General features: G+C 52.6%; 1 protein-coding gene across 4 annotated transcripts in view; it reads right to left on the reverse strand.

The window, feature by feature from the left end:
• Positions 1–23,650, reverse strand: part of CLMN (calmin) — a 113,283-nt gene that overhangs the window by 36,045 nt on the left and 53,588 nt on the right. For all 4 annotated transcript variants that reach the window (XM_039254568.1, XM_039254567.1, XM_039254570.1 and 1 more), the window contains exon 2: positions 68–129. In XM_039254568.1, the coding sequence (XP_039110499.1) occupies positions 68–129 (62 nt within the window). The remainder of the gene's footprint in view (positions 1–67; positions 130–23,650) is intronic.

The following is a 23,650-nucleotide window of genomic DNA, read 5'->3' on the forward strand; positions in this document are numbered from 1 at the left end:
GCACCACTGGGCTGCATGCTCAGTCACGGATGAAATCTCGTAACAAAAACCCAAGTGCCCTGCTTACCTTCTCTAGATGCAGATTTACCCATCGAGTAAAGGTTCTCTTCTGCACATTTTCCCTCTCAACTGAAAACAAAGAAAAGCCATTAGCTGGGCGTAAAGAAGTACGTGCAAAATGCTGCCCCCCTTTTCCCTAGGGGGATTCCAGGTGGATGGCAGACATTCCCCTGGAGGGTCCCCTGTGGAAATGAAACCCTGCTCAGAAGGGGATCGGCAAGGGCTTGCGTGGCACCTAGAATCCATTTTCCCTGGCCCAACCCCACAGCATCCGAACTGGAACAAATAACCATGAATTAACTCAGGGGCGCCTGGGTGGCTCAGTCGGTTAAGCGTCCGACTTCAGCCCAGGTCACGATCTCACAGGTCATGAGTTCGAGCCCTGCCTTGCACTCTGTGCGGACAGCTGAGAGCCTGGAACCTGCTTCAGATGCTGTGTCAGCCTCTCTCTCTGAGCCTTCCCCGCTCATACTCTGTCTGTTTCTTTCTCTCTCAAAAATAAACATTAAAAAACTATTTTAAATAGCCATGAATTCAGACAGACAGTAAAATTTTCTTTCAGACACAGAACAAAACTGGGGCACCTGCCCCATGTCACACAGTTAGTAAAGTTATTCCCATTTTACAGATTAAGAGATGGAGGATCAAATAGCTTATGCGCAGCAAAGTTGGGACCTGGAGCTGGACCCTGTGTGTTTCTCACTCACTCCTGGGCTCTGTGGCATTAGCTGGCTTGGTGGCCTAGGACCCGGACCATGGGTAATGGGGCTAGCACCTAGGTCTGGGTGCTTGGTGGAACCGGAAGCAGCCTCCCCAGCCCCGGCTGCTACGCCCTTCAGGAAGCTTCCTTGAAATCCTACGTTTTCGAAGAACGTATCACATAAGCGTAAAACCATTTTGGCACATTTCTTTGGCAATAAGAAAATGGGAGGCAATTTATCTCCTAAGGGAGAAAAAGAGCTACGGTTTTCTGTAATGACTACGGTTCTTTTTTCCTCTCAGCCTCATTATTAGGTAGATAGTGGTGCCCATAAATCAAATTTTAATATTGTGGCTTTCAATCATTTTAATTGAAGAGCTGGCAGACAGTACTTCTGCGCATAACTGCTTTTCTCTCATTTTCCCTCCTTTGCTGTAAGGAAAGGTCACTTAGCAAGGAGGCGTAAGAACTAAAGATCTAATCCCAGTAAACTGTGCTTCGTGGGTAGAAGAGGAAGAAGGGGAAAGAAGTTGATAGAAATGGGGTGGGGAGGGGGGCATTTGCTGAGGGCCAGAAGCTACAGAGTGTCTCAGAACTTTCCAGAAGACTGAAGAGTGCCCTGCCCCTCCCCCCCACCCCACTTGAGACCTTTCTGTCTTTGTATCATTGGCCATTGGGGGGGCGGTGCGCCAGGGCTCAGCTGCCGTCCCGTCGATGGCACCTAGCCCTCTCCACTTTTTCACTGTTACGAGCTGTGCGGTGGCTGGCACGCTTGCCTGAGCGCCCTGCTGCGTGGTTCTTTGTGCACAAGCGTGTGAATCTATGTCACAGGCCCGACAACCAAAAGTGAGGCTGCAGGGCTTAGCGGTGGGCACATTTAAAAATTTAATAGCTACTTCCAAATTGCCCTCCCCAAAGGCTGCCCTGGTTTATACTCTCACCCCCCACCTGTCTTTAAACAAGTTTATGAGATTGTAAAGTATTTACACACACATTCAAACACTCGGGCTGGTTTCTCCATATGGCTTGAGAGAGAGCGAAGGGTGTCCCCTGAAACAGAAGTGCATTCAGTGAAAGCCTGAGAGAATCTGGCTTGGACGGCTGCTTTAACTGTGCAGAAGGATGCAAAAGAGGAAGTGGATGTCTGTTAGTCTACATGTGCCTCATCTGTCCACCCACCCACGCATCTGTCTGTCCATCCATCCGTCCTTCCATCCAACCATCCATCCATCCATACGGCCATGTATCTTTCCTTCTTTCCTCCCTCCCTCCCTTCCTTCCTTCCCTCCATGCATCCATGTGCCCATCCATCTTTCCTTCCTGTCTTCCATCCATCCATCCATCCATCCATCCATCCACCCTTCCATTCTCCTAGCTGATACTTAGTCTGTAACACCATTACATCCCAGAAACTAGCCAGACCCTGTGGGCAAAATCAGAGAATAAAGAAAATATCCTTGGAATCTGCACTCCAAGAATTTACAGCCAGGTAGGAGAGAAAGCATGGATGCTACAGCTCACATGTGCAAGGAGAAATCAGGAATTTCTAGGGCTGATGCGGACGGGAGGTGATTTCAGACCCCAGGGGCTACTCTTCCGGGGGCCCTATGAGGACCCTGCAGTAGAAGTGGGACATGGAAGGGCTCCTACAGGCAAGGGCAGCGTCCCAGCCCCGCCCTGGTCCACGGCCAACCTCTGGGAGGCCTCATTTCCATTCCAGCCACGGCCTCCAGGTGAATCTGCGCACAGATGCAGCTTCGACAGCACAGCTGACCCACAGGAGGGGAACGTGATGACTGAAGACACCAGGGACCGTGAGACTAAATCACAAATAACAGATGAGTCCCTAACTGAAATAGGAAACGGAGACCGTAATTTCTGAACCTGAAACTGGGACACATCACTCAATACACAGGAGAGACAGAGACGGGGAGAATTTAGCCTGCCCCAGAACATTCAGCTGGGAGCCACCCACCCCTAGCTGTGCAACCTTAAGCAAGTTCAGAACTTTCAACATCGCTTCGCCTCAGTCTCCCTTCTACAGAAGGCGCAGAGCCGTGCCTTCCTCAGGGGTATGCGGCCAAGACTCAACGGCATCGCCCCAAAAGGCATCCCAGGTGGCTGTTCCCAGGTGACGCACAGCACGCCCTGGACTTACGCTGTTCTGTTTGGTGCCTCAACACAAAGGTCTGACGTGCTTTCATGACCTTCTCCCTCTCGAAATCCCCACCCCCATCCCGAAGGCTTTCTACTCCTGGCCTGGCCAGACTCTATAAACTTTATATAGTTTCCATAAACCCAGTGGCCCCTTTTTTCCGCCGCACCTATCACGTTGTAAAGATGTAGGGAGCCATTTTTCTGGAAGGGTCTGGCCTTCTCACAGAGTGTTTGTGGGGCCTGGCATGGGTTTGCGGGGCAACAGCAGAGCAATAACAGGGCTGTAAAATTGCCATCCCGGGTCTGCCTGGCTGGCCAGGTGCCCAAGTGCCCGGGCAGAGTGAAGGACGAGGTCGCCCAGCAGGGGCCCAAGAGACAGGGACAGAGAGGGAGGCCTAGCCTTCTGGCTCAAGGCCAGTCTCCCCGACCCCCTGGGGTGATTCTGGCCCCTGCTTTACCAAGAATAGACAATGTCAAAATGCGACCTTCCTCCCTTCTCCAGGCCACTGGTGGCCAGCTCGGGACTTGGGAGCCACAGAGAGAGAGGGACACCGATCTGGGAGTTAAAATAGATCCACTGACACTGTGGCCTTCATTCCCTACGTCCACACTTCCTTTAAACCCATTTCCTAGATAATATTTCCTCTATAACATTTCTGCCCTTCCCCGCCGGTGAGAAGGGCTTGATGGCTTATCTGCTTATAAACATACGCTCCTTATAAACAATTACAACAATACAGGATAGAGAGATATGTCTAAAATCTGTTGAAATCACATTACACTCAGAAATCACTATTGATATGTTACTGATTGTCTTTTTAGAAACACACACACACACACAGCTAAAGCACCAAGATGTTCACGTACACAATCTTAATGTGATTGGCTAACGCTGCAGCGTTTCTCAAAGTATGGCCCACGGTCACTAACATCGAGAGTTTCCAAGGTGACAGGTAAAATGCTGATTCCTGGACCCCATCCAAGACCTACTGACTCACACTCTCTGCCCCCAAGGCTGGGGAAGCGGCATTTAACAGCTTGGCGGGTAACGGTACAGCACACTTTGAAAACCTGGGTCTTACTGGGAAGTTGGGCGGCCTCTGTTTCCCCCGCCCCCCCGAGAGACGAACCAGAGATTAGCAGGAGGACTGAGGACCAGAGTTTCCGCAGGGGATGCTCATTCTGTGACGTCCATTCAGGCGGGTCAGCTGGGGGCATTTCTTTCCAGCTTCAGACGCACAGCCGGGTGAGAGGAGGGGGAGGCAGACGGACGGGCTGTGGCCGCCTCGCTCTCCTCCTTGGCCAGGCTGGTGGTCTCGGTGCCCCACGCCCACCTCCAGGAAGTCCTCCGGCTTTCCAGCTGCCCTCACCCCACTCCCCACGTTGGGAACACCCTGGAAAGGCTGCAGTGTCCCCAGGCCTAGCTCCTAGCCAGTGGTGCTCGAGCAGGGTGCCTCTACCCCTCTGGGACATCTGGTGGCATCTGGAGAATGTTTGATTGTCACAACTTGAGCGGAGGGGTTTGGACTGGCATGTAGCAGGTTGAGGCCAAGGATGCCGTCCAACGGCCCCTCCCACAAAACAGATTTGTCCGACTCAATGTCCTCAAGGCCGAGGGTGAGAAGCCCTGGAGGGCCTAAGGGACACCCAGGCGGCTCCAACGTCAGCCCTCCCTGCCTCAGAACACAGAAAAGCTTCAGCAAACAAGAAGTCTGCCAGGATCGGCCCCGAGTGCCTCTGTTTACCCATCAGCACAGTGGGGATCGTAGTACCGGCATCATGGGGATGTGAGGGTCAGACGCGTCCGAGCCGGCCCTGCCCCACCACGGGAGGGCTCCCCCGCGGTGCTGGGAGGGGGCCACGCACTGTAGTTATCCTTCAAGTCATCAGGCAACGCGACAGCGGTGCCGGTGTGCACGGGTGCGTGTCGCAGCTCAGGAACTGGCCCTCCCCGTCCTCAGGGGCACAGGCGTGGCCTTAGGGATGGCTTTCTCAAGTCCTCACCGGGACTGGCTCTTTCAGGTGGGTCAGTGCTTGGGAGGTGGTGGCTGTGGCAGCTGGGGGTGGGGTCCACATACACAGGACTGGGACAGTGAGGTCATCTGGGACAGGGGCTATGACCTCCAGTGGGAGGGGCGCTGAGGGCAAAGGCTGCGCCCACTGTCTCCATCCAGCAGGGAGGATGGGGCAGGCAGGGTGGTGGGAGGCCCCACACCTTCCCACCTCTACTTCTGTTTGCCCCGCACCCACTCCCATCCCCCAGGCACTGTTTGCCTCGAAGCTTGGCACTGGACAGAGGCCATCTTAGCCCCAGGGGACGGCCCCAGGTTCCCCCCCCCAACCTGTGACCATCTCTAAGACCCTTCTAATCATAACCGGCCGGAAAGCTCTTGCCCAGCCTTACATCAGCAGCCTCCTGAGATGCTCGCAGAGACTCTCCCATTCTTCCACAGACTCTTTTTCTCCATGGCTCAGACTCCCTCTCATCCAGAGTCCTCCTTGGCTCCATGGGCTGGGGCTGGCCCCGGGGGGTCGTCAGACAGAGATGGAGAGACAGCTCCCCATCTCTGGTCACCAGGAGGGGTGTCAGCAGACCATGCCAGGGCACCTGTGGCCCCACAGAAGGCGGCACCCAGGGACGCCAGCGCCCGGACAGCCCCCCACCCCCTGACCCCGGCCCCTCTGGCCCCGGGGCTGCTGGAACCCCGGGAAAACCCTGGGCCACCCCGTCTGGACGCGGTTTTGCTCTTTTCCCATCTTTCAACACCTCCCAGAAACACAACCTCATTACCCGGCCCCATGCTGGTTCACTTGAGAAATAAAACTCAGAAACAAATTAAATGGCAATTTCTTTCTAAACAGGAGAGGGGCCCGGCTTTCAGGAATAGCAGGCCAATGTCCCTTTGGTTCGAATCCTAGGAACCCCCCCACCCCACCCCCACCGCTGGCTCTGGCGGTATTAAAGCTAAGGCCGCCATGTGGTTCGCACCAGCGGTGATTTTGCATTTAATTTCCTTTGTTTTTCCTCCTCGAATGTTTGCTCTGACCTGCATCCCTTTTATCAAGACTCTGGTCATAAAATGCAAAACTCTCGTTGGGGCCGCGGGTGGAGCAGCACGCAACTTGCTACCAACACACGTGCAGGGAAGTGGCGGGCGAGCACGGTCACCCTCTCGGTCACTCCCATGCCGCCTGCTCTCCTCTGTCCCTCGCAGATGCACCCTGGGGCATGGGGACGGAGACCGGGTGACCTGCTCCAGCCGCGGGTGCAAAGCGGTGGTCTGCTCTATGCGTACCCGCGGAGACGGCTATAAAGCTGCCAAGCTCACTCTAACCTGGGACTTAAATCCAATTCTCTCGCAGGTCCCAGAGGCCACCAATTAACATACCACATTGTGCCCGCCATGCCCTCGCTCCTCAGCTGCTCCAAAACACATAACCCAGGGCTCCGAAGAACTAGTCCCAATTACACACCAAATTAAGTTTTAAGCTATATATATATATATATATATATATATATATATATTTAGGCTGGTGCCTGTAACAGAAATAAAAAAATAAAGCCGCTCTAGTTTTTTCCGTGAGTGATTCTGTCTAACCTCAGTGCTAAACCTCGGTCCACTTTTATGATGACGGATGACGCCAGCCAGCCATAAAAAAACCCAGGCTCAAGCAAAGGGATTTTTTAACATCCACCCAGATGTCGAGACCGGGTGGACTGCCCCGATGTGCCCAGCTGAAATCACAATGGGGATTTAAGCGGCACGGGACAGATCAGTCACATACCCATCCAGGGAGCAGACAATAATGATGGTGCCCGGCCACGGGTAATGGGATGTGGGCCCCTATCCTGCACGAGGAAGGATGGAGGGTGAGAAGGAGGGAGGGAAGGAAAAAAGGAGGAAGGAAAGGCAGAAAAGTATTCTCTTCACATACCACGAAGGCTCACCTCAGGACCCTTGACATCGAGATCCTTGGGAGACTGAACTCTCCATCATGGGCCACAAAGTTTGGTGATTTTTTTACACCTGTGTCTTCTGAATTTTGAGTAACTTCTAAAGCAGTGTTTCTCTTTAAAGAAAAATTTTGTTTTAATGTTTACTTTTGAGAGAGAGAGACAGAATGCAAGTGGGGGAGGAGCAGAGAGAAAAGGAGACACAGAATGTGAAGCAGGCTCCAGGCTCCAAGCTGTCAGCACAGAGCCTGACACGGGGTTCGAACACAGAAACCAAGAGATCATGAGCTGAGCCAAAGTTGGACACTTAACCGAACGAACCAGCCAGGCTCCCCTAAAGCAGCGTTTTCTGAAGGGCCTCCGTAGGCTCCTAGTTCTCAAAGGGCTCTCCAAAGAGGAGTCCAATAAGTCTAAGAAATAGCAGTATATTAAAAGCCCTGACAAGTCGTGCAATAAAGAAATTTCTTTATGTTTAAGATTGCTGGAAGCCAGTCCCCTTTTCTGTGCGAAATTAGCCACAACTTCCTGTGGGAGCCTCCTTTGGAAATACAAAGACGTTCATTCATGGGGATGCCTCCACTGGGTCCCCACAGCCACTGAATTAGGCGGCTACTCGTCCCGTGACAGAGGCTACCGTGAGTTTGCCAAACCCTGTGTCCTTTTCCTCTTGGGCATGCAGCCAAACTACATTTCCCAGGGCCCCTTGCAGCTGGGGGGAGGGGGGCCTCACCACAAAGTCCCACCGGTGGAAGGTGAGTAGGTCTGAGGTGCATCACTTTCCAGCAAGGCCTGTACAATCCCCGGCGCTTTGTGCCCACGGCACATGGACAATTCCAAGGACACAGAGGACGACAGAGTCACGATAGGTTAGGAGTCTGGACTCCTGAGCCTCCCCTTGGACAAGGACCCCCCAGCAGCACTGAAGTGAGGGATATCACGGTTGGACCGCTGAACGAGTCAGACATACGTCATCCTGTGTGAAGCCACAGGCAGTTGCTACCCTTGCTAACATCTGTCTTTAAAAAAAATTTTTTTTAAGCTGTATTTTTTTCTTTTGAGAGAGACAGAGACAGCATGAGCGGGGGAGGGGCAGAGAGAGAGGGAGAGAGAGAATCCCAAGCCGGCTCTGTAACTTTCCGCATGGAGCCCGATGTGGGGCTCGAACTCACAAAACCATGAGATGGTGACCTGAGCCGAAACCAGGAGTCGGATGCTTACCGGACTGAGCCACCCAGGCGCCCGTGCCACCTGTGTCTTGAGTGAGAACCAGGCTCCCCAGGAAGGAGGGGAGGAGTCAACAGTAAGCCTCTTCCTGGCACAGTTAGAGTCACCCGACGCCCACCATCGAGCTCTCCTGCCTACTTCACAGGTGGGCTTCCTGCGTGGACAGGGACACCCTGCGTGGACGGGGACACTGAGTCTCAGACATAAGCGACTTGCCCAGCCTCAGCGGTACAGCTAGAGAAGACTGGTCCCCATAAGCCAAGCTCTCCCTGTGGCGCCACACTGGGCCAGTCGAACCCCTTCAAAGTTAACATCCTCCTGAAGAACCTTCACGAAGGATCTGTTTGATGCCCAGGTTAGTTCAACTGCAGGATAAAGGCTAACCTGGTATTTTATCCCCGAAACAGACCTTAACAGCCCTAATAGGAAGATGTAGTTCAACCTCTTGGGTTCAGCTATTTTTTTTAAAGAAGATTAAAAGCTTCACACAAGCGACTTTAATGTAAAATACTTTTTAATGTTTATATATTTTTGAGTGAGAGAGAATTCAAAGGAGGCTCCGAGGTCTGAGCTGTCAGCACAGAGCCTGATGCGGGGCTTGAACCCACGAACACAAGATCATGACCTGAGCCGAAGTCGGATGCTCAACTGACTGAGCCACTCGGGCACCCCTTAATTTGCAGTTTTAAGCACATCTGTCTTTAATAAACCCCACACCTGACCTGACAATGTTTTCAAGTATGAGCAAGGCAAATCTGCTGTGAGAATGTCGAATGTTAGGGTGACTTGCTGTCCCGGTTCACCCAGGGCCGAGGGGGACCGAGGGGGATCCTGAGACACGGTGTGTTCAGTGCTAAAAGTTGGGAAAGTCCCCTGCAAACTGGGATGAGTTGGTCATTCTGGCCGGTAGACACAGTTCCGCGTCCAGGGACAGCAGGACCCAAAGGGACAGCGGCCGGGAGGGCAGGAGGCACTGGGATCCGCACGCACGGGAGACACAGACAGTGGGAGGCAAGGTGCTTAATATTTGCCTTAAATGCAAGGGATAAAGCAAACTGTGAAATTCCCATTTACAACTATTGCTGCCAACAAAAAATGATACCGGCAGTGACTTTAAATTCCTCCCCTGAGCCAGAGAGTAGGGCTGGAAACTTGGTGGGGGTGGGAGGCGAGAGGTGTCAGATTCTCCTCCAGCTGGAAGTGTCACCCACATTGTGTGTTAATTAGCAGAAGGGAGGACCGGCTGGGGCCCTGGGGGAGGGGGGACAGAGCTGTGCAGATGCGACTAGTGTGAGCGCTTCCATAAAACACTGGTTCGTTTTACATTTTTTAAAGTTTACTTACTTATTTTTGAAAGAGAAAGAGAGCAAGTGAAGGAGGGGAAGAGAGAGAAAATGAGAGAGTCCCAAGCAGGCTCCGCACTGTCAGCATGGCGCCAGCTGCAGGGCTCAAACCCACCAACCGCAAGATCATGACCAGAGCCTAAACCAAGAGTCAAACGCTTAGCCTACTGAGCTGCCCAGGCGCCCCAACACTGCCTCCTTTTAGAGACTCATTTGTTTGAAAACAGACAAAAGCCATGTTTACACAAGCCACCCAAATGGACACACACACGCATGTCCCCGTGTGCACACAGGCGTGTGCGTCACAGACACGGCCCCTCACTCTACCATGGTTCACCTCCAACCCTCTGCAAGCACATTTAATCCCAGGAGGGGTCACTGCAGGATTTTATCATTAGAGGTTTCCCTCATGCAACTTTCACATGATTCAGACCTAAGGACTGCACTCTGACATCAAGGTCAAGGTGGATCATTGTCACTGGGTAAAAATCCACACAATGGCAAATTCCAGTTCTATAATCTTAAAAAAAAAAAACAAAAAAACAAACCCAGGGAGACTAAACCTGTGATTCTTAACTCTGGCTGCAAAGGACAAGTCGCCTGGGGAAACTTTAAAAATATAGCAGTACCTGGGCTCCACTCCAGACTAATTGAGTCCAAATCCCTGGGGGCGGGGCCCAGGCATCTGCATTTTTAAAGCCCCCCAGGTGATTCTGAGGCTTAGCCAGGGCTGCGAGCCACCGCTCTGGACCAGGAGTTGGCGATTTTTCCTGTCAGGGGCCAGACGGTAAATGTTTCAGACTTCGCAGGCCACGTGGTCCCCGGCGACTTGTCAACTCTGGTGGGAAAGCAGCCAAGACAGTACGTAAATGGGCATGGCTGTGTTCCAATAAAACTTTATTTATATGGACAGGCAGTGGGCTGCGGTTTGCCAAGCCCCGCCCTCCACTCCACAGTCTCCACCACGTGACTTAAGTGACCACCCTAGGTCTTCCTGGCGGCGGGACCTCACAGCCCAACTTTTACAATTTTCACTTCGGGGCTTCAAGACCAGTGAGGGGGCGGGGCCGGCACGTGGGAAAGAAACGCAGCAGAAGAGTTGAGTGTGTGGTGCCTGCCTGTCCCAGAATGCCACTCCTCCCTTCACCAAAACCGTTCAGAAAAAGAACATCTGGGCAACCAGACTTTGATGTGACTCTTGCCTTTGCTTTCGTTCTTCAGCAGCCGGCCTTCTCCAAGACCAGTCGCTCATTGCACCTACTACTCCCTGACCTCACCCCTACTGAAGGCCTCCTTTGTCTGAGGGACCCAAGGGAGCAAGAAGAAAAATGGACCCAAACAATCATCACTGATTTTTTTTTCTCTTCTGTAAAGTTTAAACGGAAACAGGTAAAAAACAATAAATCATATAAGCTGCCTCCACCTTGTAGGTGAAGGTTCTGAGTAGATTAAATTCTGTTCAAGGGCAGTAATCTTCTTTCCCATTTTCTGAGCACCACGCAGAATCCAGAATTACTCCGCTCCTCAGGGCAATCTGGTATTCTGATTGGAGAGGTTCTTTTTTTTAATTTTTATTTTAAATGTTTATTTATTTTTGAAGGAGAGACAGGGCGTGAGCAGGGGTGGGGCAGACAGAGAGGGAGACACAGAATCCCAAGCAGGCTCCAGGCCCTGAGCTGTCAGCACAGAGCCCGACACGGGGCTCAAACCCACGAGCCATGGGATCATGAGCTGAGCAGAAGGTAGACACTTAACCGGCCGAGCCACCGGGTGTCCCTTGTTAATTTTCTTTTTAACTTTGTTCTATGGATCAGGTAAGCCGCCATACGTGTTTTCAAGGAAGTAGGCTATACTCAGTGAATGAAGACACGGATGAGTAAATGCATTGTAGAAAGTGTCTCATACAACTGCTGCCCCGCCCCCTACCCGGCCACGCCCCAGTGCCTCGTACACGGCTATAGATGTTATTGAATGAGCAGAAAACCCATCTACCAGTCTGCTCCTTGCACTTCGCCTCTGAAACCACACCCATTCTGAAATAGCCTGGCTCACTCACGTTCCAGCTGCAACCTTGACCTCTAATCTGTCCATCTAACCTCACCTGCGTGGCTCTAGGAACAAAATCCAGGCCGTCCACTCCCTTTTTGCACCTGCTCCCTGCAACGCCCGCAGTCCCCGCTCACAGTATTGTTCAGGCTGTTCCTGGGAGGCACACACAGCCTCAGGGGGCAGGTGGGCCCAGCGGACAGAGCCAAGGCCCCGGGGAGGGGATGCCCAGGAATCGGTGAGGAGACCAGCCCTGCGGGGCGCTAGGCCTGGAAGGGCAGATCACTAAGGCTCTCCCAGGGGGAGCCTGAGCTAGAGCCCCAGGGCGTGGGGGTGTCCGAGCCACGAGCTGCCACGAAGGGCCTTCTCCCAGGCCAGCGTGTTCTGCACACGCTGTCAGGAACCACGAGGAGGAGCCTGACTGCCTAACGCCCACCTGCGCACAGCGCCAAGGGCACGGCCGGCCCACGTTCCCACCGGGCACTTGGCTTAAAGGCACTGCCAACCAAGGAGCCGCATCTGACCGACTCTCAGGAGGAAGCAGGGGGCCATGCCGCGTAGCACCCTTGCATTCGAAGTGAACTTCAGGGCTCCTGAGAGTTTCTGGTGGTCTGTTTTTTGACGGCTAAAGGTGCCGTGTGTTCTGGACTAAGTGCCCCCCACCGTGCAGGCCTCGTGAGACTGGACCCAGTGGCCCCATGAGACTGGAACCATCACTGTGCCGTGTAGACCCTGAGAGCTCCGCCCACTGGTTCAGGTGGTAAGGGCACCCGGCATTGGAGGCCTACGACAGGGCCACCGGATGGAAGCATCTCGTCGGGAATCCCGATCGGGGCTGAATGCAGCCACTGTCTGGCTGGTCCCCTGAATGGAGCAGGGGGTACGGAGGCCACCTGCTGCCACACAGACCAGAGGACAAAGAGAACAATCAGGAGAAAGACGAGCGGGGCAAAGTGTGCAAAGGACGGCTCTGGTCTGGCTTCTTCCTCGGGCTCTGCTGCACCCTGGCCTTTGGATTCAGTGGGACCTCTGTCTTTCTCTGGAGGTAAATGCAACTTTTTTAGCTTTCGTGTTCTCTTGGGTTTCTGTTGGGTAGAGTTAAAAGCAGCCTCGCTGATTCCTTCAACAAGCAAACTACAAAGAAGAAAGAGATGAGGAAAAACCTATGGATTAAGAAAGGCTGAAAGGCTTAAGAGACACCAGCCAAATGCAGCCTATGGACCCTTATCTGGATCCGGATTCAAACAAACTTTTAAAAACAAAACAAAATAATTGTGTTCTGAAAGCTCAAAAACATAACTAAATTAAACTCTTGGAAAAACACAGGATGTCAGGATGAGGGCAACAAGAAATAGGGAATTTACATAAATCAACATGTGAAAAAGAACAACAACAGAGCCCTTACTGTGAACTTCCCTGATTCCCATTTGACAAATGCACTAACCAAGGCCCCATCTGGTGAGAAAAGGAGCCAGGTTTCGCACCTAGGTCTGGCCCCAAAGCCCATGGTCCTAACCATGACATTGCCTCCCGACCTTGACCGTGACTACTCGGACTTCTGAGTAAACTGGGACAGAAATCATTAACAAAACTCTCCCAAGTCCTTTCACATTAGGTCACCACCTCCTACCACACCGCCTGCCACCTTGGCGGGTCCCTCTGCCAATGGATGCATGTTTTCGGGGGCGTGTTATCAGCAAGTTCACAGATTTATTCAGTTCGTCCACATGGAACCACAACTCGGGTAACACAAGAAACCTATCTCAATTTTTTAAATGTTTATTTATTGGGGGGGAGGAGCAAAGGGCAGAGAGGGAGACACAGAATCTGAAGCAGGCTCCAGGCTCCGAGCTGTCAGCACAGAGATCGACGTGGGGCTCGATCCCACGAACCCTGAGATCATGACCTGAGCCGAAGTCAGACACTTAACCGAGGGAGCCACCCAGGCACCCCGAACCCTATCTTAAAAGTCTTAAAAGGGCTTAAAAACTGTAAAAGGGCTTCCCCGTGGAAACAGGCCAAAAGGTGGGGAGAGCTGGTGGAGAAGACGATAGCTTTCATTACAAGCTCATCCATTTATTTCAGCTTTTTAACCACGTGCATACATTTGATAGAAATTTTAATTTTCGGGCACTTGGGTGGCTCCGTCGGTTGAGGATTTTGCCTCAGGTCATGATCTCACGGTCCCTGCTTGGGATTCCTCTCTCCCTCTCTCTCTGCCCCTCCCCTGCTCTCTCTCACTCTCTCTCAGATTAAATACACATTTAAAAAAAATTTTTTTTTAAGTTTTACTTTTTAAAACTGCTACGGACTCCACCCTGTGCCTACCGCAATGTTTCTATTCTTCTGTCCTCAATACCATCGGGTGAAATGTTTACAAATGTAACACTCGACAGAAGGACTTTCTGCTCAGGAAATAGATACCTGTAACAGAAAAAACTGGAAAAGCCAATAGAAGAACGTCACATGGGTTGAATTATATTCCAAGACCACTTATTTCCTTCAATTCTTCCTTCTACGTGGTTTTTATTTCTGCTTGCTTGTTTTATCATAATTTTGTCCACATTATGCGTGCACCGCGGTGTTCCAAGTGGCGGGCACTGCTGTTTTCCTCTCGGGATCTCTTCTCACCTTCCCTGAACGGTAGTCATTGTTTCTATTGTTATTTATCTTGCTCCTCTTTTCCATCACTGTCCCCTGGCTGTGTCAGGGGAAGCAGGCAGATGACCTGTCTTTTCGTTTAAAGGCACAAGGAACCCGACGCATTCAACCCTGGTGGGAAAATCAGCATCATTTCTCTTCACGATCCTGAATTCTTTTTTTAAATAATTTTTTAATGTTTTATTTGTTTTTTTGAGAGACAGAACATGAGCAGAAGAGGGGCGGAAAGAGAGGGAGACACAGGATCCCGAAGCAGGCTCCAGGCTCTTGAGCTGGCAGCACAGAGCCCTACGCGGGGCTCAAACTCACGAACTGTGAGATCATGACCTGAGCTAAAGTTGGACGCTTAACCGATGGAGCTACCCAGGCGCCCCATGATCCTGGATTTTGAGCCCCGGCTGCAACAGCAGGATGAAACTTTGTGCTTTCCCCTTGGATGAAGGTGAATGAGTTCTGATACGGCAAGAAGGTGTGTGTGTGTGGATGTTGGGTCGCTTAGGGAGGGCTTTAGGCAAAACTGTTAGATGCCTCCCGATGGCCATTTTTCTCTTCTCGACTAACAGGGTCCGAATTCTGAGCCAGCAATCTGCCTAGCTTAAAATTTTTTTTAACATTTTATTTTTTTGAGAGACACAGAGCATGAGCAGGGGAGGGCCAGAGAGAGAGGGAGACACAGAATCTCAAGCAGGCTCAGGCTCTGAGCTGTCAGCACAGAGCCCGTCGCGGGGCTCAAACCCATGAACACAAGATCATGACCTGGGCCGAAGCCGGACACTCAACCGACTGAGCCACCCAGGCACCTGCTCCTGCCTGTTTTAAAAATGATCATTTCCCAATCATCCTGGGGGTCAGGGGTAGTCATGGGTCAAAGTCTGGCCAGTGAGGTGGTATTTCCAGCAGTGTGCTGTAGAAGGTCAGCAGAGAACGCTGCAGTGTGCCCTCTCTTCCTCTTTCCTAACCCTCTGGCTTCCTGCAATGGAGTCATGGAGCCGGAAACACAGGAGCCAAAGCAAAGGATGGCTAAGCAGTGAGCAGAAGTGGACCTGCTGGGTCCCGAACCGGCCGCAGGCTGCATAGCTCTGAGCTTCCTCTTACACAAGATAGAGAATTCCTCTTGGATGAAGTCACTGTACGTTGGATTTCTGTCCCTTGCAGCCAAACATAATTCTAAATGGTACATCGCACGTTCTCTTGTTTTCCTGAACCCATCAGAAACCCACTGTGCTGACTCGCCTGCATCCCTACGGTTGGTAGGTAGGCTGAGGGCAGTGTTTTGGTTGCTAAAAAAAAAAACCCTTCAGGAGTAAATACTATTACGCAGGTGCACTCGCGGGCCCTTACCCTTCGACAGCACTTTACAGCCTACAGAAGTCTTGCACACATACCCCATCCTCAGCGAAGCCAGCGGAAGAGGATTCAAGACAGAACGGCTCAGCGACCAGATGACAGGCAACGGACTCCCCACGATGCCTTTTCTCTCCTTTATGTCCCCCCACATCTGAGTTGTGCCCAAAAAGCCATCCAACCCCAGTGCACAGTGGCTGCCGAGGACAAGCGAGATACCAGGAGCAGGTACACGTGGCGAGGAGCTGGGCCGTGTTGTGTAGGTTTGAACCCCTGCAGATTAGCCCTACGAGGAGCCAACCTGAGAAGCCAGGAGGCCCTTCTCTCTGCACGGCGTAAAGAATGGATGAATACAAGGGCTTGAGGCATAAGGAAGGATTCATAAGAACTATATATTGCCTGGGGGGAAGGGCTCTGAACAACGTGGGGTGTGCTGGACAAAGGCCTGATGATGAGCCAAATGTTTCTGTGTGTTGAGGGGCGAGTGGGCGGAGTGGGGGGAATTGGCAAGGACAGGTATTAGAGAAGGTGGCAAAGGCTGGGAGATCTTGAAAAGGCATTAGGCTTTTAACGACAATACAGGAAATCTGGTCGGGGGACCACCGGGAACCAAACATCACCCTCCTCTAACCTCTGGGTTTCCTGCGCTCACTTTTTATTTCCCATGTGGTGTATGCACTCGGCGTCTGCACCAAGTGATCCCACGTGTGTGTGTGGGAGGGTGGGGGTGGAAGGAGACCGAGAGGCATTGAAGAGCCAGAGGCAATGTCCATCTTCTTAGCTCTTTTTCTTAAAAAATTTTTAAACGTTTTTATTATTGAGAGACAGAGAGAGAGCATGCATGAGCAGGGGAGGGGCAGAGAGAGAGGGAGACACAGAATCTGAAACAGGCTCCAGGCTCTGAGCTGTCAGCACAGAGCCCGACGCGGGGCTTGAACTCACAAACCGTGAGATCATGACCTGAGCCCAAGCTGGACGCTTAACTGACTCAGCCAGCCAGGCGCCCCCATCTTCTTAGTTCTTTGATGGTGATAATAAGACCACCATCCGCCATCTTGCATCCTGTAAGAGCTTTGCGCCTCCTCACCTGATGTTCGCTTTGGGACTGAGATCCAATCCCTCCGGCTGTAAAATGAATCTCGCATCCTCACTAACTGACCTTATAAAATCTGAGACTCATCTCCCCGTCAAGTGGTCTTTGCTATCTTTCAAACCATCGGTTCCCTACCTGTGCCACTGGGAACGTCTTCAGTTTGACAAACAGAACTCACATGCTACAGAACGAGGAGGGTCTGGTGTCAAGATCACAAACGTCGTCTATTACCCTCCAGTGCGGAAACCAGGAACCTCAGTCTATTAAGTTGGGTGCACTGTGCTGGGTGATCGTCAGGGGCCACACAGTTATTTTCTCCATTTTACAGAAGAGGAAACTGAGGCTGAGAGAGGTGAGGGAAGGTAGTGTTCAGGGTCACACAGGAAGGAAGAGAAATTCTAAATGTAGGGAGCAAATTCGCTCTGATCCCAGAGCAGCGGCATCTTGGAGAACCATTAGTGGGGCCTTTGCGGGAACAGGCCCTCCTCCCACATTCAGCCTTTTCTTCCAGAAGGAGCAGCTGGGGCTCCTCCGGCCTGGCAGTTTTCTGAGACACATTCCTTCACTTTTTCTGTTCTCAAAGCTGCAAGCCCACGTTCTACATGCAGGTCCGGGCCAGGCCTGGGGTCTCTTCACGCAGAGGGGAGTTTTCTGCCCTTGGCCCCGGCAGAAGGGAAGGATTAGCGAGGCAAAGCCCAACTTGATTGAAAAATAACTTCCCTCCAGGCTCCTTTATGGCTTTGCACCTCTTCCAGCTCTCCCTGAGTCTGGCCCCAAGACCGGAGGACGCGGGGTGGTCCTTCCTTCTCCGAGGGGCCGGAAATTACCCACGGAACGCCACGGGGTGCTGAACAGGCCGTGTGAAGTAGGCCAGCAACTTATTAATGTTTTTAAAAAGTTTTAAAACTAATAGCCAGCTGGAAGGGGTCAAAGCATTCTGGCGGGACCCCTTACCTAGTTCTGTGATGGGGGACAAGGCGCCTCCCCTCGCTGTCCCCGTCTGTAGTGTGTGGGTGCAGGCGGGAATTGTCGCCTGCACCGTGCCGCTGGCGTGTGGATGAAATGAGAGCTCACAGAGCACCTAGAACTAACCCATGGCAGTGACCACCGATGGTTCGGCCCCAGCCCTGCGTCCGAGGGGGCGCACGTATGTTCCCCTGACCGGCCAAAGCCTGTTGCCGCCATGACACTTCTGAGAAGCACAGGATTTGGCTTTGGCCACATGGAGGTCTGCCTTCACCTTGGGCTTCTGGGAGGTGATCTAGGTCATATGCAATAGGAGTGTGTCTGGATGGAGCAGGGGTTGACCACACTGGACCGTAGTGTGGGGCTGGCCATGCTAGAAAGACTAACCGTGGGATTTAGGGTGGCCACACAGTATCAGCTGGTCTGGAGGCTGAGGTCAATGCTAAGGGCAATCAGTCAATCAATCAATTGGGCCTCAATAAAGAGCCCAGACACCGCAGCTCTGCGAGCTTCCCTAAGGGGCAATGCTCTGTGTGTATGTCGCCCATCGGTGTCAGGGGATTAATGCGAGTTCGATAGCTTTCAGTGAGTACTGTGTCTTTCTAGTGAATGGTCCCACCGGAGGGTGGTTCTTGGAACCCCTTGAACTTGCAGTCGGTGTTGGGAAGGAGGGCAGTCTTACGGGGAAACTCTCCCTCACCCTCAGCCATCTGCTGACCCCGGGCAACTTCGATACCACACAGCCCCCTGAGCTTCCTGCCCACTGTCACCCCCAACCATCCAATCTGGAAAGGCTGGGGTCACCAAAGGAGCTCGTGCCGCGCTAAGTGACGTGCCTCCCAGAGGCCAACTCAGGGTTGCCTCAGTCTATGGATCTGTAAAATGGGACCCCCAGCACTCTCCTCTCCAGGCTCTGACATCACTACATCTCCTGGCAGAGGTCAGCTCAGGGGGGGTGAGACAGCTAAATGGAGCCACATAGGAATACACAACACACACACACACACACACACACACACACACACATGGTGTGTGCACACCTCAAACGTCTACCAGCTACCTCGCTCACTGCCTGGGCTATGAGCCGCATCCATCCATACCTAATGTCACAAGTTGCTATGGGTTGACTAGTGTCCTCTGGAGTCCTAACCCCCAGGCCCTCAGCATGTGACCATACTGGGGGATGGGAGTCCTTTTTTTTTTTTATATATATAATTTTACTTATTTATTTTGAGAGAGGGGGTGGGGAAGGTGCAGAGAGAGAGGAGTAGAAAGAATCCCAAGCAGGCTCCGCGCTGTCAGGGCAGAGCCTAACACGGGACTCGAGCTCATGAACTTGACCTGAGCCAATAGCAAGAGTTGGATGCTTAACCGACTGAGCCACCCAGGCGCCCTGGAGATGGGAGTCTTTAAAAGAAGTGGTTAAATGGGTAAGTGGTTAAATCTGATTAGTGCCCTTATTAAAGAACCCCCAGAGAGCCCCCCACCCCTTCCATCACGTGCGGGCACGAGAAGACGGCCACTGTGAGCCAGAAGCAGGCTGCTGCCAGACACCTAATCTGCCAGGACCTTGACCTTGCACTTCCAACCTCTGGAACCGTGAGAGAGAAACATCTGTTATATATAAGCCCCCTGGCGTGTGGCATTTTATTCCAGCAGCCCGGACGTACTAACGCACACCTATACCCCCATCTTTGCTTATTCTCATGTTCACACGAGTGTGGTGATTTGGGGGTGCACTTAGGTCATGTGACAGTAGCTCTCCTTGTGCTGTTATTCTAAGCACATCCCTTAAATTAACACTTTCAATCTTAATCCTTTTAACCCTGCGAAGCAACTGTCAGTAGCCCCAGATTACGAATGAGGAAACTGAGGCACAGAGAGGGTAAGTAACTGGCCCAGAGCTGTACACCTCCGGTGGGCAACGCTGGGGTCTGAGCCCAGGTGGCCAGGCTCCGGAGCCCAGGTTCCTGACGCCTTTCCTCCGAGAAGGACTGCGTGGTGCTCTCCACATCACTGAAAACCCAGTCTCATTCACCAAACGGCTTGCTCTGCTCAACTTTATGCATGTTTTCGGGGGAAGGAACTCCCGTTCTGTTGTGAGATGCTCACTCTTGCCTGAGGAAACTGTGACCCATGGCCTTGGGATTTACCCCGTAGAAAGTGCTGTCTTTCTGAGCACAGTTTTGCTCCCTGAGAGGAGGCCGCCTTGGAGGGCACCCCGCACCTGCTGTCCCCGGGGACGGTGTTCGCCCTGTGCTCCCCAAGGGCTGCATGAGCCCCCCCCACCTCTCTCCTCAACCATCTCTTAAACCTTCACTCAAGGGGCGCCTGGGTGGCTCAGTCAGTTAAGTCGGTTAAGCATCCAACTTCCACTCAGGTCATGATTTCACAGTTCATGGGTTCAAGCCCCGCATTGGACCTGCTTCGGATTCTGTGTCTCCCTCTCTCTCTGCCCCTCCCCCACTCATGCTCTGCTTCTCTCTGTCTCAATAATAAATAAACATAAAATTTTTTTTTAAAAAAACATTCACTCAAGACCCTTAAATGACCAGAGAATGCCGGGCGGCTCGGGGCTAAACGTCCCTTAGTTTATTCATTTAAAGATGAAATTGAACAAGGCCCTGGACACAAATGTGCACTGTTTACTGGTCTGGAGTAAAACTGCCACATACTGGGTGCCAGGCCACACCCTGCTGGGCAGAGACACTGGTAAACCGTGGGTGGCAAGAGAAGGGCACCGCGGGGGGACGGGGCCACCAGCCTCAGGAATGTCCTGGGGTGGAAAGTGAATTTCGAGCGTGGATTTGANGGGGGGGGGGGGGGGGGGGGGGGGGGGGGGGGGGGGGGGGGGGGGGGGGGGGGCGGCCCTCAGCAGCTGGCAAGTGGGATAAGAGTCATGATATAAATAATGAATGGTGGGCTCTGAGACACGCGAAGCCCAGCTCCATGGCAGGTAGGGGAAGAGGGACGTTCGGTGAGAGCCTTGAATGCCAACCAAGGGGTTCCTCTGGACCAAATATCCAAGGAGACCATTTTTCATATGGGTTCCTTAAATAAGAATGTGCAACCTTTCATTCTGGGTTGCAGATCCCGCCAGGTAGAATTTGAGAAGGGAGCCAAAGGCAAAAGAGGCAAGAGTAGATGAGATGATTTATACGTTGCTCATCCAATTACACTATTATTGAGCACCCACGCCAGCTGCGTCCAGACGAGGACCTATTTGCTGCTGGTTTTATTCATTTTCTGGCTCCAGCCTCGACAAACAATGGGTTTTAAGTCATTCTCTGGGATGTAGAGGACGCCAACCGTACAGAAAGGTGTCTGTTCACTGACAAAGGCCCAGCACCAGCCGTTTAAAATATTTTGTTAATAGAATAACGATGTGTTTCAACGTTAAAAATATTTTAAAGGCACCTCATTAATTCAAATTAATCTCCTTCCATTCCCCCGCGTTACATTACGGGTGGGCAGGGGAGAGAGATGGAGGTAACATTTCCAGAGGCGGGCAAGGGGCGGGCAGGGGGCTCACGAGCACCGTTCCGTCTAATTCTTGCAGAGCTGGTGAGTGTGAGCTCCCTCTTTCCGATGCCACCTCCTCGATCCGCATCCACTGCCACACGGCCCTGAGGGGTATGGAGGTTTAACGGGACCTCACCTCCTAGGCCATGACCCCACCACATGTCAGAACCCGGTCCCTCTTGGTCAGAGCGTCCTGGAGGATATGGGACCCCAGCTAAGCCAACGAGCTAGTTCCCTGAGAGCTTAGGACTCGGGACTACAAAGACCACGAGAGAGGTCTCCCATGACTGGGGCTGTGATTTGAATTTTGTTTTAAATGTTTATTAATTTTTTGAGAGAGAAAAACAGAGCATGAGCAGAGAAGGGGCAGAGAGAGAGAGAGGGAAACACAGGATCCAAAGCAGGCTCCAGGCTCCGAGCTGTCAGCACAGAGCCCGATGAGGGGCTCGAACTCATGAACCGTGAGATCATGACCTGAACGGAAGTTGAACACATAACAGACTGAGCCACCCAGGCGCCCCTGGGGCTGTGATTTCAACTTGGGGGTTAATGGCGGCTCTATTTCCCACTCGGTGGCCAAAGTTGGTCTGGAGAATAAGAGGGAATGTGACCAAATGACAGAGGAGAGAACAGCTGTCGATGTCTGAGTCCCCGTTTCCTTTACTCCCGGGGCCCAGCTGCACCCCTGTCTTGCTCGTGGCTCCGTCAGTAGCTCCTCCTTGAAATCCATACCCAGACTTCCTCCCTGTTGTGCTCAGGTGAATTCAAGTTAGGTTTCTATCACTTGCCACCAAGAATCCCCATAGGCAGGCATCACTGTCACCGTCACCAGTGACGAAACGAGGCTTGGGATACTTGCCCAAGGCTACGCTGTTAGAAAGTTTCAGGACCGGAATCTGACCCCCCAATTTCTTTCTGTTCCCAACATACCTTTGGGTATGTGCAATAGAAAGCACAGTCTCCATGATGGACACTATGGGTCATTCCGGTTGGAAGGTGGAGTCAAGGTCCCCGGAGTCAAGGGTATAAAGGCAGGGATGGGCGGGCTCGGCTCTCCTCCATCCTTTCCCAGCAAGTCCCCCAACCCCGGGGCGCCTGGGCGGCTCAGTCGGTTAAGTGTCTGACTTCAGCTCAGGTCATGACCTCACAGTTAGTGGGTTCAAGCCCCACACGGGGTTCTGTGCTGTCAGTATGGAGCCCTCTTCGGATTCTGTGTCCCCTTCTCTCTCTGCCTCTCCCCTGCTGACATCTCTCTCAAAAAATAAACATTTAAACAAAGTCCCCCCAGCCCCAACCACTCCGCCAAAGCCCTCGCCAAGATGGCCGCAGTTGAGTGTGGCTCTGGCCCTGCATGGCCTTTGAGGTCTGACTGAAGCTAGTCTTCTCTCAGCACCCCCACCCAGCTATGTGGTCAAGGGCAAGCACCCTGGGAGAGGCTGAGTTATGTCCCCTCCAAAATTCACGTGCCCAAGTCTTAACCCCCAGTACCTCAGAACTGACCACACTGGAGAAAGGGTCTTTAAAGAGAGAATTATGTTAAAATGAGGCCATTAAGGAGGACCCTCAACCAATATGCTTGATGCCCCTAAACATGCACAGAAGGAAGACGCTGTGAAGACACAGGGAGAAGACAGCCGTCTACGCTCCAAGGAGAGAGGCCTGGAACAGATTCAGACCTCACGGCCCTCAGAAGGAACCAACCCTGATGGGACCTTGACCTTGGCCTCTGGCCTCCAGATCTGTGAGAAAATAAACGTCTATTGTGAGAACGCGAGGCTGTTGGACTCTGTCACCGCAGCGCCAGCACAACTACCAGACTCTCTGAGAGGCACCCTTTCCACCCGTGGGGTGACGCAAGCAGTACGCATGGCCCCGTGGTGGGGGGGGTGGTTATGGTAAGAATTAAACAGTAGACGTCCAGGCAACGGAGGCCTTCAGTGGTGGCCGCTTATGTCCTAACGGTGATTTTCCTGGGGGGGCTGCAGGCTGCCTCTGCTAGTCCTTCAGGGAGTCCCGCTGTCTCCTTGACAACAGTGTTGCGAGGAGGTGACGCGTGTCCGTCTTTCCCGAAGAGACTGCTCTTGTCTCTATGTATGAGGGACGGAAACACTTCCAGGCATTGGCCCCTCCCAAGAGAAGAGGGAACAGAAGTGTGCCTGGTTCCCTGGACCCCCAAAGAGCCCAGCGTGCAGGGCCGGGCGATCTCGAGCACCAGGGGTGTCCGCATGGCTGACATGAGCAGGCGCTGGCCTGAATGTGCCGGCCCCACAAGAAGACAGCGAGAAAACGAAAGCGCTGACAGGAAGGATCTCTGAGGAAACAGGGAGCACGTGCGGGCTGGCACTGGCCTCACGTAACACCGCGTCTCGTGTGTGTGGTGTGGGGTGTGTGTGTGTAGTATGTGCGTGTGGGGTGGTGTGCGTGTGGAGTGTGCGAGTGTGTGGTGTGTGTATAGTATGTGTGTGCTGTGTGTGCAATATGTGTGTGCTGTGTGCGTGCTGTGTTGTGCGGGGGGGTGTGCATGTGGTATGTGTGGTGTGTGTATAGTGTGTGTGTGGTATGTGTGGTGTGTGTGTAGT

The sequence above is a fragment of the Hyaena hyaena genome, unplaced genomic scaffold, assembly GCF_003009895.1.
Source record: "Hyaena hyaena isolate Hyena2069 unplaced genomic scaffold, ASM300989v1 scaffold_493, whole genome shotgun sequence".
Taxonomy (NCBI): Eukaryota; Metazoa; Chordata; class Mammalia; order Carnivora; family Hyaenidae; genus Hyaena; species Hyaena hyaena.